The sequence below is a fragment of the Hyperoodon ampullatus genome (assembly GCF_949752795.1).
Source record: "Hyperoodon ampullatus genome assembly, chromosome: 4".
NCBI lineage: Eukaryota > Metazoa > Chordata > Mammalia > Artiodactyla > Ziphiidae > Hyperoodon > Hyperoodon ampullatus.
Window position 1 is genome coordinate 127855775 of NC_136917.1, and position 14147 is coordinate 127869921.

General features: G+C 38.5%; 2 protein-coding genes across 3 annotated transcripts in view; one reads left to right on the top strand and one right to left on the bottom strand.

The window, feature by feature from the left end:
- Positions 1-1106: 1106 nt before the first annotated feature.
- On the top strand, positions 1107-10968 carry SMIM15 (small integral membrane protein 15). Of its 2 annotated transcripts, none has more exons than XM_079703300.1 (4): positions 1107-1154; positions 2464-2593; positions 3511-3819; positions 10573-10968. In XM_079703300.1, exon 3 carries the CDS (start codon positions 3523-3525, stop codon positions 3745-3747), a length of 225 nt encoding a protein of 74 aa, XP_079559426.1. In that variant the 5' UTR covers positions 1107-1154; positions 2464-2593; positions 3511-3522; the 3' UTR covers positions 3748-3819; positions 10573-10968. The 2 variants fall into 2 exon arrangements, with proteins under 2 accessions (XP_079559426.1, XP_079559427.1); XM_079703301.1 differs by lacking the exon at positions 1107-1154 and adding an exon at positions 1541-1604.
- NDUFAF2 (NADH:ubiquinone oxidoreductase complex assembly factor 2) overlaps positions 9854-14147 on the bottom strand; it is a 159417-nt gene continuing 155123 nt past the window's right edge. Inside the window, exon 4 of the mRNA XM_079703299.1 lies at positions 9854-10169. Coding sequence (XP_079559425.1) covers positions 9918-10169 — 252 coding nt within the window. The 3' untranslated portion in view covers positions 9854-9917. The remainder of the gene's footprint in view (positions 10170-14147) is intronic.

Genomic DNA, 14147 nt, shown 5'->3' on the forward strand with positions numbered 1-14147 from the left:
AACAGTATTTTAGATCATTAGCTTATTTGCCAAAAGCCTGTTCCCTGGTAAACAATAGTTATTGTTGTTATACCTAAACTAGTTATACATGTCACAACTTGCGCCTCAAAGAGAACATTCTATAGTGTTTCAAGAATAAAAACCTGCTTTATTTGGCACGCAACAGTGAGGAGATCTTGCAACATTCGAAGAGGTAGTCAAACAGAGCAGTTCAGTGCAAGAGACCACAAAATCTGATCATCAACCAAACCAGAGTTAATCTCTCAGTTCTTGTAGAAGACAATATATTAACTCACTCTTTCTGCTTGTTGACTTTTGAATCCCTTTGTGTATTGGAAGAACAAGTACCTCGGTGTGAACTCTACGCCCAGTTTAATTATTTATCAAGTTTACTCTGGGCAAGTATCGATCATGCTTTTGTGAAAGAGTTAGGTTCTTAAATTAAAAACAAACAATAAAAACCCCTCTTCACACAGCATGGCTGCATTTTCCCTTAGTAACAAGGTTCGATGGACCCACCACGGTCCAGCTGCTGCTTTGTCTCCTCGACGTGAGGCGTTAACTATTGTCCAACCCGAAGATGAGAGGGTCAAAGAGTGGGGTGTGAACCCGAGGAACTCGCTAGAATCCTTCAAGAGTCGCCGTGTCACCCTCACCTTGACTCTGGGCGGTTTGTGGGAACCCACTCCTTTCTTGCCGCCGCTCTCTGGCTGGAGTTTCCCAGGGTCACGGACCTTACCCACCGGGGCCCTCCACCCACAGCCGGGCTCCTGCAGGGGAGCGGCTGTTCCCCGGCTGACTTCAGGGGCAAAGGTAGGGGGCCCTCCGTGCTTCCGGACCGGCTCCCGGAGGCCGGAGCCCACCCGAGCCTCAGGCAGGACGCCGCCCCGATAGAAGGCGCGAGACTCGGGCTCCGAGCCAGCGACCAGCCGGGCGCCGCCGCTCGCCCCACGCGGCCTCACCTGCCGCTCCCCGGAAACCCGGGCGCCGCCCCGCCCTCCCCGCGTGCTCGAAGTCCGGGTCCCGGGCCCCACACTGCAATGGCGCAGCCGGAAACTGGCCCCTCGACTTCCTCAGGCCGGATCCAGGCAAGGGCCGGCCTGTGGGCGGGTCGGGAGAGCCGCGGCTTCCGCCTTCCTGCTTCCGGCCTGGAGGTTAGTTGGGAGTGGGGGGTCCGAGCTCACCGTCTCGGGCGCGACACCGGGGAGGCCGGTGGTGGCCGCAGCCGCAGTTTTGCCCCCGTGCCCGGCGGAGGCGGCCACGGCGCCGACGGCCCAAGGTGTGGCGGGGACGACCTCTGGATTCCCGGGGGCCGCCCGTTATGCGAGCCCCGCCGGGCCCGCGCTCGCCGAGGTGGAGGGTCTGGGGAGCGTGGCCCCAGGGGCGGGCGGCCGGGTGCGGTGAGGAAGGAAGGGTGAGCGAGGAAAACACAAGGAAGGAGGGCAAGTGCGGATGGCTGTGAGGTGCCATCAGCTGCAGCTTTAGGCGCCGCGCGGGTCTGGTCCGGAGATCAAGCCCGGCCGATCCTTCTCGGAAGGAAGAAAATATTCCTTGGAGTGTGGGAGGCGTGTGCGCTTGGGGTCCGAAATTGAGGTGCATGGGAGGTGTGTGTCTTGTGGACGGTAACTCCTTTCTCTGTGTTAATGGCTAAAACTCGGCCATAACCGAGTCCTTCACTTCCGCTTTACTCTTTATTGCAAAGTTCTTTTGCTCATCTCTGAATCTTGCATTAGTTAATTTATTACTGGGCTGGAGAAGCTGAAGAAACAGATATCCGTAGAGCCTAGGCTCGACTGTGTGGGTGGGACCCTACGAATGGGGTGGGGAGGCTAGGATATTTAACGATATCTTAGGCACTTTAAATGTGTCTTCAGTTGAAAATATGAAGAAGTTGTGATAGGATATAATTAAAACCAGTCATGGTAGTTTTATGTAGGTGATGGGATTGTGGGTGATATATATTTTGTTTTGTTTATCTCTGGGTTTTCTATAAAGAACACAAACTGTATAATAGGGAGACAAAAAAAAAACATTTTAAGAGTAAAGCGGTGTTTGATTTTGCGATTGTATACCTAACCCTATAAACAAATAATTGACCTTTTTAGTATAAAAAGTTCAAGATCTGGGAATGGATATGCTGTAACATATCAGTGAGCTAACTTATTTTATATGTTAGTGAACTTCGTAAATAATTTTATTTTTGAAGTAAGTAATTGAGTAAAATATTTGATCTCGAGTAACTAGGATTTTCTTACAGGGCATTTACCATTTTGTAATTATTTCTTTCTTAAAATTAGAAAGCAATAGATATTAAATGTATTTAATGTGCCAGGCGATTTTACATGTCATTTATAGGTTGCATATAGAGAATTTAGAAATTTTCCATTTAAAACTGTATTATAATTATTCCTTAAAGTTGACTTTTAACGTTTTTCTTTTATCTATTCTTTTCAACCCAACCAGTATATAGAATTTAAGCATTCTCTCAGAAGTGTATGGTAGAGCTAAAGAAGACAACCAACCAAGGGTCATCTGAAATTGTGATTGGCTAATAATCCCAGGACAAAGTTAGAGATCACTACTCAAGCATAAGGTAGATGATTTTTTAAATGCCAGCTGAAATTTTAAGTGACTGTATATACACCCATTCCTACCCAGGTATTCTAATTCTCCACTTTGAATAGAGATCGACACAAACATGAAGGTTGAAAAGCCTCTGGGGCAAAATAGAAAATGTCACTCAAATCCACAACATCCTCATTTGCCAGATGGCCCTCCCTTAGCAACTCAAAACGGAACAAAATGCATGGCACCTGTAATGGTTAATTTTCTCATCTATTAAAGGTGTTCTCATTTACTAAATTATGTCCTCAAATAGGAGTCCTCAAAGCTGAAAGAGGGCATAAAATAGCATGTCACCTTTTGCTTATATCTCTTTGCATATGAATGGATATTATGGTTCCCTTACCCTCTCTTTTCATTCCTGGAAACAGCCATCCACTACCTCCCTTTCTCCAGGCATTTCACATATTCTGTGGCTTTCAAATAGCAAATGTGATGATTGTACTTTTGTTAATTAGCACTTAATAGTACTAAGGCCATGTAAAAAAATGACAATGGGATTCAGCTGTTTCCTGGAATGAGCACATAAAACTCAAAATTCTTTTAAAACTCTGCTGCTAAATAAAGTTTGTCTTGAATATAGGAGACATATGAGAATGCCTAGTCCTTACGACAGATTCCACATGGTTTTTCCTTTTATCTTCTATAGCTTCACATCTTTTAAGTGTCACTCTTCTGGTTGTCCTAGGTGAATTATTTTTTCTTACTAGAAATATTAGTCCTTATTAAAATAGTACTAATTAGTACTTTTTTAAAACAACCAACCAAACTATTGAGTGATAATGGAATTCTGAGTTAACTGATTGTATGGGGTACCTTTTTCAAAATTTGATTAACCACATAGTCTTTTCTCTTGTTGTCTCTCCCCCCACCCCCTGCTTTCCTAAGGCCTCTACAAAGATGTTTGATATAAAGGCTTGGGCTGAGTATGTTGTGGAATGGGCTGCAAAGGACCCATATGGCTTCCTTACAACAGTTATTCTGGCCCTAACTCCATTGTTTCTAGCAAGTGCTGTACTGTCTTGGAAATTGGCCAAGATGATTGAGGCCAGGGAAAAGGAGCAAAAGAAGAAACAAAAACGTCAAGAAAATATTGCAAAAGCTAAACGACTAAAAAAGGATTGAAGGAATGAACAGGCTCTGCAACCAGAGGAAAATCATCTGGAAAATTATGCAGCTTTGGAAGGACCCATTAAGGTTTCTTTTCAGATCTTAATGACTATTATTTAGTAAATGAAGTCTGAGCATGTGGAAGAATCATGTTAATTCTCACCTGTACTATAGCAGCTTTTAGGCTTCGGTGTAGAAGTCTGTTGACAGTCACTGTAAATTGGCATTTATTATGCTACAGATTCTTTATAACTGACATAGTCATTTGCCTTTTTGCAGCGTATGTACTAAAGTGAAAACATCCTGTGGAGAAAAATGGCTTTAGGTTATGGACTCTATTCAAATAATGGCTTAAAATGGGGTCCTGTTCTGGACAAAGGAGATTAAGAATGTAAAAATCAGAATTGTCCTGAGGTGAAAAGCATGCTTTGGCTTAAAAGAGATACAATGTATTAATCACATCTTTTATCATTATTACTTATTTCTGGAAATAGAATCATTTCTGGCTTCCTCAAAGCAAAGTATTATTATTCAACGAGTACTTCTATTTTCTGTATTTTTCTCATTTTAGCTTTTGAGATACTGGTAATTACCAGACATTCTGCATTTTTAAAAATCTAATTTTATAAAGAATTCTCTTATTATCTTGACCATGTAGATTACCACTTACTGGATATAACAATTTTTGTACTTATGAACACTGCCATTTTCTTAGAGATGACTTGAGTAGAGCAACACTATGATTTAAAGCTTGGAGTAAAAATGCCAAACCTTGTAGTACCTTGGAACAAATTAATTCTCACTTGTGCTATAAGTAGAAATGTGAAGTAGTTAAAATGTCTTATCAAATAATTTACTGATTATATAATACCACTTTTGTTTTTCATTCCATTCTTTTAATTCTTGTGGTAGTGATGTCCTTTACTTTTTTGATCAAACAGGTTCATGGTGAAAATTAAAATTCACATCTCTTTTAAGGGAACTTTTAAAGAGTAACAGTTAAGTCATATTTCATAAATGGTAAAGAAAGGCTTAACAGTTGGAAAAATTTTGTTTAGCATAGTATTAGTTGGGTGAAAAAGGTGTAAATCATGTCAAAATTAGAATGTGTTATAGTTAGAAATAAAGGACTGAAGGATACTTCCTTCAGTTAAGTAGTATAACTGGAACTTTTTACTCTTTAACATGGCTTTTATAAATGCATGGTTAATAATTTTATTTGTTGTCAGTAATTAATAGCTTATTGATGTTTTCCTCACCCCTGATAATGAATTTTAAACTACAAAAAAACTGTCTAAAAGCTTTAACTTAAAAATGAAACTAGATATTGAAATAAATTTGATACATTTTTATAAAGAGGTACTGGGCTTTGTTTTTTTTTTGTGGGGGGAGGAGTAATAATTCAAGTTAAATATGTTATAGAAGTTAGACTTTTCAGAGGGTTACAAATTTCATTTATAGGTAAGCATGCAGTTGACCCCTGAACACCACCCTGGGCTTTGTTTTTCTTTGTGGGGTTAGGAGCATGAGTCCTCCCTTGCAGTCAAAAATCCCTGTATAATTTATAGTGGACCCTCCCTATACATTGTTCCTTCCTATATGCAGGTCCTCCATATCTGCAGTTCCGAGGTCCCTCTGTACCCACAGTTCTTCATCCGTGGATTCAACCAACCCTGGATCATGTAGTATTGTAGTATTTACCACTAAAAACATCTGTGTATAAGTGACCCCACACAGTTCGAACCCATGTTGTTCAAGGGTCAGCTGTACTTGTAAAAGTTGAGAGCAATGTTTCTCAAATATGAGAACCTAAGGACCTCTGAGAATGCTTATGGACTGGTTGAACAATACTTATTGCTGTCATTTTAGGTTGTCAGTTCCTACTTGGTGCCAGTGTGATCAACACATTGCAGCTCCAAGCACTGAAATAATTCAGTGTTTAATTACAAATTATTCAGGTGATCAAGGATATGCTTTTTATACTGTCATTGAAATTTAAACAAAACTTACAGTTATCCACTAAAGCTATGGTTTCATTGTTCATTGTGACAATTTAAAGGTATTTAACTAAAATAGGTTTTTCTGTAGTCCCTGTTAGTCTTAATACAATTTTGTATTTGTTTGGCATAGGCCATTCATTGTTTCTTCAGCTTTTCCCAAAGTTTATGGAGCCTTTTTACACATTTAAGATCAACAAGGTTTTATAATATGTGTCTATATGTTTGTGTGTGTTGGGGGGTGGTGTAAATTAGAGACTATAGAGCTTCCTCAATTTAAAATGGATTACATCCTGATAAACCCATTGCAAGCTGAAAATAATTTACTGAATAATGTACTGAAAGTGAAAAACAGAATGGTTGTGTGGGTATCGGTTGTTTACTTGTGATTGCATGGCTGACTGGGAGCTGTGGCTCCCTGCCACCGCCCAGCATCACAAGTGTCCTACTGCACACTGCTAGCCCGAGAAAAGATTAAAACTCAAAGAACGTTTCTGTTGAATGTGAATGTGTATCGTAAAGTTGAAAAATTAAGTTGGGGACTGTGTATTATGAGGTTTGAGAGTCTTCAGAAAAATCAATCTTTTATTGTAAAAAGATTACTGTTATGGTTACAAGAATCCCATTTACTGTTACCCAGAATAATTCTTTTAAAAACTGCCTACCTATTATGTTGTTTCTGAAATTCTTAGAACTAATATAATCAATTACCATTTTATGGCTGGTTTTGAAGGAAAAACAAACAAGCTGCCTATAACAAACATTTTACCACCAAAAAGTTTGTGCATCAGAATTTGATCCATAGTGTCCATGTGGTAAACTTCAGCATGGTGTTACTATATCAGATGTGCAAGGGGATTTTAAACCTATTTCCTGAAATTACAGTGAGCAAACTGGAAATAAGCTTCGGATGCTGCAAGCTAGAAACCCAATGTTGAGATCCACTATAACTAACAGCTCGTCACCCATTGTTAAGGGCACTTTTTTTTTTTTTGCGGTACGCGGGCCTCTCACTGTTATGGCCTCTCCCACTGCGGAGAACAGGCTCCGGACGCGCAGGCTCAGTGGCTCCGTGGCATGCGGGATCCTCCCGGACCGGGGTACGAACCCGTGTCCCCTGCGTCGGCAGGTGGACTCCCAACCACTGCGCCACCAGGGAAGCCCTGTTAGGGCACTTTATACCTCATCTGGTTTTAAGTTAGAGGAAGTCTGATACCTATTTAGGAATGATTGCTTTCAGGTTTGCAACTGATTATAGGATCACTCTGATTTACTTCATATCTGTAATATATAAGGACAAATTCTGTATTTCTCAAACATTAAAGGGGATTCCGTGTTCAAATACCAAATACCAAAAGTTTGGGAAACACAAGATAAGACAATTCATTTCTTCATGATTTCCTGGAGTCTTTTAACCTTCTTTGACTATCATAGACTCTCTGTTCTTTTCCCCCAAAGAACACAAATAGTTTGAGAAAGCCTAGTCTAAATGAATTCAGGTTACATTTTAGATAATGTGGTTAATGAGATAGCATTAAAAAGGTCAGTATGATGGTATTGGGTCAAGGCTGATGAAATTAGGAAGTAAATGAGAGCCAGAAATCAGTAAAAATGGAATGCAAAAGGATAACATAATGGGGAAAAATTATTTCCTCCATTTTTTTTGATTTTTAACTTCAGATATCCAAGGCATAGCTAATAGGCTAGATTTATATGGTTAAACCCAAAAGGCAACGCATGTATACCTGAGCAGTTTGTATAATAAGGCCTTTGGGGAAAAAAAATGCTATATGCATGTATAGCAGAGGCACAGGAAGTCAGGAAGGATTTATCTGAGTACTTAAGGTATGTATGACACTTTAATTATTATTATTATTTTAAATTAATTAATTATTTTTGGCTGTGTTGGGTCTTCGTTGCTGTGCGTGGGCTCTCTAGTTTCATTGAGTGGGGGCTACTCTTAGTTGCGGTGCGCGGGCTTCTCATTGTCGTGGCTTCTCTTGTTGCGGAGCACGGGCTCTAGGCTCGCAGGCTTCCGTAGGTGTGGCATGTGGGCTCAGTAGTTGTGGCACGCAGGCTCTAGGGCTCAGGCTCAGTAGTTGTGGTGTGTGGGCCTAGTTGCTCCGCAGCACATGGGATCTTCCTGGACCAGGGCTCGAACCCGTGTCCCTTGCATTGGCAGGCAGATTTTTAACCACTGCACCACCAGGGAAGCCCCACTTTAATTATTTTAAAATGAACATTTTAACTTTTGAAATTAAAAAAACTGCATGGGTTTTGGAGTCTGTCTTGAAAAGATGAAGAAAAACATTTTCATTAAAAAAAAACTTGTAAATTCCCCAAATATAACTATTTAAAATATGAAATATGGTGGACAAGTGAATATTTTATGTGAAACTTTGATTCTGCTTTGCGTGTGTCTGGCTTAAAAGCCACATATAAAAACAAGATTGTTTAGAAAGGCAATCTTAATTAGGCCAAGATTATAGTTCAGTTTTTATGTAGGACTAAATGTTCTCAGAACTCTGTTCTGATACCACCTAACAGGGTAACCAGTCATCCTAAAAATGTTAGTCTTGAGGAAAGGAGTGTGGATGGATTACTACAAAGTTTATTCCCACCTCTCAAAATCACTTTGAAAGTGCATACTTTACTAATAATGGGTGGGCCAGTATCATCTTCTTATATAACATAACTGTTGGCTAAGATTTTCTTTTATGTAGAACAGGTATTTTTAAATGAAAACCATAAAAATTAAAATTAACATAAATTCTGTCATACATTAAGATATTTATAAACAGCCTACCCGACAAACTTTTGTAAAATATGTATATAGAATACAGTTAATAAGCTGATAGGAATTTGGCAGTAGAAACATTCTATTCTAGCATGTTAGAATTTACAGTTTTTCCTGTAACCTGGGGTTCAAGAACATCTTACTTTACAGTCAATTATACAACAAATTTTATCTTTTTTTATATTGCCTAATAGCTAGTTCCTTTTTTGCTTCTTTGGTAAAATGTAATACTACTTTGTAATAATGTAAAGAGACAGAATGATGAACTTGATATTAACAGGGCTGCTGGAACGTTAATATACCACCTAGGGGCTTTTTTTTTTGTCATTTCATAAGTATTATGGTGATTACATTTGATTACTTGTTTTAGTATAACATTTTATAAAGTTGTATTTTTCTGTAGTTTATTTCTTAAGCAATTAAAAATTTTATCTTCTAATATTAAGTAAAAATTTCAGTCCATATTTATTGAGTAGTTGCTACAATGTCAAACACTGTTAGAAGACCTCTATATTAGAATTAGAACTCTGTTAGCAACAAAAACTTGGTTGTGTACTTCAGAAAATGTATGACACTTTTATATATAATCTATATTAATGTTGTCATCTGTTTATAATTTTCTCCAATATAGAAATCACTGTTATCTCCACTATCAGTGGAATCACGTTCTGAGAACTCTGCCCTATTTTCTATTTCTTCAGAGTAATTTTTAACCTCACAGAACTGCAATTACTTTACCATTTCTCTGTTTACCATCTTTTCAGACTTTTGTGATAGATTGTCTACTTCCATTGGTCCTAATTCCTTCTTTAAAACTCCAACCTCAATCCTACCATAAAATAGCTTTTGTCCCATCTACTCATCAATATCATAGGGTGTTTTTCATTTATCAAATAAATTTTCTTGGCCTCCACGTGTTTTATCCAAGTTCATATTTTGATTAGTTCTTTAGAATCTTACAGAGTGCCTCTACAGAAATAGCAGTCTTCTCCTTTTATATTTCATCATTTAGGACAGTTCAATATTTACCCTTATCATTTTCTACGAAGATATATTTTGGGTGGTTTCTAAATGATCGTAAGGATCTAAAATGTACTGAGCATTTACAGCTACAAGATACTTCTCAAGGGAGCAACTCAAAGAGGAAAAAAAAACTAAGTAAATTCATAAACAGAGGATGATGACTAAATCAAGTGAAGGATTTAAGTCTAAAAGAAGTTAGGTTCCTACAGTTCATAACCTCACACTTCTTATGCATAGTAGAAACAAGTTCTTAAGCTTACTGGAATAGAGAACTATTGTACAGTAAGAAAATACAAAGTAACTTTTTACTTTTACTTGTTAAAATAGTCACATACATATATAAATGAAATGATTTTACCACAGTGCATTCATTGATTGTGGCTCTTGCCATCTTGTGGCATCCAGGATCCTGGCTGAAAGGTTTTACCAGTGCTGGTGGGAGCCACCGAGGATTCTTCTTTTCCAAAGTACGGAGCGGAGGCATGCCCTTTAATCTGAGTTTGAACTGGTGGAGCCAAGTGTTCCTTGTTGCTCTCTTCTCTGAGGAGTTTTTCTTTTTCATGAAAGTCTTTGGTTTTCATTTTAATTTCTTCTTTATATTTTTCACTCTTCATTGTTTCCTGCATGCATATATAAATGGAAGAAATCATTAAATTCCTAGTTAGAAGAAAACAAACTACAGGTTTTGTAAAAATAAAATAGCTAATAAAAAATAAAGTACATATATACATGATACTTGCCTTGCATTTAAATAATATATAGATATGTACAGGGTAAGTCTGAAAAAGCTATCTGATTATATATTGATGTTATTTTGAATTAAACAGCTATGTCCTTGTATACTATAATAAAAAGATGAGAAGGATAATGAAATAGAAATATTTACTACCCAGTAAGTGAAACAAACCACTTAACATGAAATATTACACAAGAGCATAAAAGTCACTCTTATCAAAGATTTTCTAAATTTAACAGCTATTTACTATCTCAAAAACTAATCAGTGATTTGTACTTTTTTTGCAGATAAAGTGAAGGTGAGAGGGCCTCAGAAGGATGCTCCTGCCAGTCTCTTCTCTGTGGGACTTAAAGCATGGTTGCTAAGGCCACCCTCTATAGCGCCAGGACCAAGTCCCATCTATTTCCCTTTCGCCTCTGGAGTGGTATGGCAGTGAAGAGGAGGACAGAAATGGAATCAGAGTTCAGCAAGCCTTAGACACCAGTTCCAGAGAGGCACTTTGCTATTGGAAGTGCTTCCTCAAATCAGTGCAAGCAATTTGTGCAATGCAGTTTTGTCACTCAGATTTGCTATTCTATTTGTAAGGATCTATACCCCGAACAACAATCAATCTATTACTGTATTTCATTGAATACAAGACCATCAAATTTAAGATGCATTGCTGTTATATGTACCACTAAAAAAGGCAAACTCCTTCACACATCCTGATTTCAGAGATGTTAAAATTTGAAGATATGCATCTTAAAAACAGATGAAATAGTAATTACGTCTTTTACCTTTTTTGATTCCTTCTTCCTCTTCTATCTTAATTATTTCTAAATGGGTGAATTTTTTTTTTTTTTTGGCTGTGCCTCACAGCTTGCGGGATCTTAGCTCCCCGACCAAGGATTGAATGGGTGCCCTCGGCAGAGTCCTCACCACTGGACTGCCGGGGAATTCCCTGGGTGAAATTTTTAATGTTCTTTTTGCTTATCTGTATTTTCTGATTTTTCTTTAAGAATATATTTGTTGGGCTCCCCTGGTGGCGCAGTGGTTGGGAGTCCACCTGCCGATGCAGGGGACATGGGTTCGTGCCCTGGTCCAGGAGGATCCCACATGCTGCGGAGCGGCTGGGCCCGTGAGCCATGGCCACTGGGCCTGCGCGTCCGGAGCCTGTGCTCCGCAGCGGGAGAAGCCACAGCAGTGAGAGGCCCACGTACCGCCAAAAAAAAAAAAAAAAGAATATATTTGTTATTTATAATATGAATGTTAACATAACTAATATCTGACAACATTGACAAAAACAAATTCTCCCAAATTACTTTTAAATTTCAACATTTAAAAAAAATGACACATCTGGGACTTCCCTGGTGGCGCAGTGGTTAAGAATCCGCCTGCCAATGCAGGGGACACGGGTTCAAGCCCTGGTCCAGGAAGATCCCACATGCCACAGAGCAACTAAGCCTGCCTGCCACAACTGCTGAGCCTGCACTCTAGAGCCTGCGTGCCACAACTACTGAAGCCTGCGCACCTAGAGCCCGTGCTCCGCAACAAGAGAAGCCACCGCAATGAGAAGCCCGCACACCACAACGAAGAGTAGCCCCCGTTCGCCGGAACTAGAGAAAGCCCGAGCGCAGCAGCAAAGACCCAATGCAGCCCAAAATAAATAAATTTATTTTTAAAAATGGTTCCTTTAAAAAAAAGACATCTGGTTATTTAACTATATGATGCAATCTTTGTTTCTAACGTGAATTTCAAGCAATAATAGTTCTCCAAAAAGGTAAACACTGATATTTAAAATCACATTTAAAATAATGGTCTATACTTACAGGAAAAGATTTGAGGAGATTGTAGTGTTACAGACTTCTAGACACGAAGAAGGGCCCATCTAATGAAACCTCTCCTAAAGCAAACGTGAGGGAAGGCGTATTTATAAATATTCTTGTAATTTCTATAACAGATCAATTCCCTATGAGTAATTTAATAACCACAGTAACTATGAGTTTAGGGACAGCTGCTATGAGTGAGGGTGAAAGTCAGGCTTTGCCTTTCGTAAACCCTGTAGAATTCTCAGGTGGGGTGACCATATGTCACAAAAGAAATCCCTCAATATGATACTGGAAATAATGGAAGTAGGTGGAAATATTTTTCAGTCTGAGGCCATCTCATCTTCACTTATCTCCAGACTTCAAGACCCTCTATGAACTGGTGTGTCAGCCCGGAGGCTCTTTCTCCTGAGCAGAATGAAAGGTTCAGGAGGGTTGAACTTGCACTAGTAGCCCACCACAGGGAGCAAGACACTACTGAGAAGCTGGTATAAAGCTTGCTTGGGTTGGTATAAGAGCATCAGTCACATTGCCTTTAGGGATTTCAGCTCTGCTGTTGCAGTCTTACAGCTGGTGCAAGCCTATGCCTTCTGCATAAAAGGAAACTGAGGGCAGAGAGCTGTTCTTTCTTTTTTCCTGCCTTCTTATAATTCCTCTTTACTCACCATTACTCTGCCAAGTAGTTTCTTTCTTATAACAGCTATTTAGGCCAATAAAAAGCCAATCTGAATATGTTAATTATTTTAATATGAAGATTAAATATTTCGGAGTTGAAAAACATGGAGACTATAGTTCTTCCTAGAAAATTATTTGTCTTTTTTTTTAAACTAATGGTTACCAGACCCCTGCCAACAGCTTCCAGAAAAATTACACAGAACATAAATCATTTGTGAAAGGAAATCTAGTTTTGTAAATATTTGGAATAGATAAAATGAAAGTAGTTAGGTGGAAAAAATAGGAATTTGTAGACTAAAAGAGAAACAGAAGTAATTCTGTAACAAAGCCTATTTCATAGCAGAAATTACTATAAAGCAAGGATTTTTCCCTTAACATTATTTCCTTGGAAACATATCACCTTAAGTCTCAATATGTTTATCAATAAAAACATTGTTTGTTTCAGCATTTTAGGGATAAACCAAGGGTAAGTAGGTCTTCACATAAATGTTTATATGTTTAAAGCAAATATTTATCCTTTTGCATACCACTTTTCTCCCTGTCAGTATTCTTTCACATTAAAAAAAAACAGTTGTATGGATTTTATCACTTGCATTATACCATGACTTACTTAATGTCTACCCCTATTTTTGTTTCCAATATATCACTTTTTCATAAAAAAAAACAGAACTCTGATGACTATCCACATAGGTAGTTCTTTGACCCAAACACATAGCTGCAATCCCAAATCTACCTTTTACTATCTATGACACCAAGAAAGTCAGTTAACTTTGTTCAGTCTCAGTTTCTTTATCTGAAAATGGGAATACAGTGACTATGTATATATAAAATTTACATCTCAAATACTCATATGCATACTGTTCACATTGTTAGACCTTCTGAAAGTTTTCAGTTAAAAACATGGGCTTTGAAGCAAGACAAACTGCATATAAATCTCAGTTTTGCCATTTACTAGCTGTGACCCTGTTAATGTTGCTTAACCTCTCTGTGTCTCAGTTTCCTTGTGTAAAATGGAGATTACAGTACTGCCTTCTTCTGTGGGCTGTTGTAAAGACTGGGAAAGAACTGGCTATTGGGCAGTAATAGTACAACAGAAAACGTTACAGGTGGATTTTTAAATAGTGATTGTTTATTCTATTTCATTAAAAATAAACACACCAAACTTATATCTGTCCCTCTTTCTCATCTCAGGGTAGAAATGTAGTCTCAATACTTACACCTTTAAGTACTTAAAAATTTAACCCACTAATTTGTGACATACATTGAATAACTTTGTTGTGAACATTTTTTAAATAGCAGGATCCCTACATCAATTGCTATCCTTATGAAGAATGAACAAAATTCATAATTTTGCCAGGATGAAAAAATCTCCAATTTAATGT

Coding starts and splice junctions, on each gene's coding strand:
- SMIM15 (XM_079703300.1), top strand. CDS start 3,523: ATGTTTGATATAAAGGCTTGGGCTGAGTATGTTGTGGAATGGGCTGCA.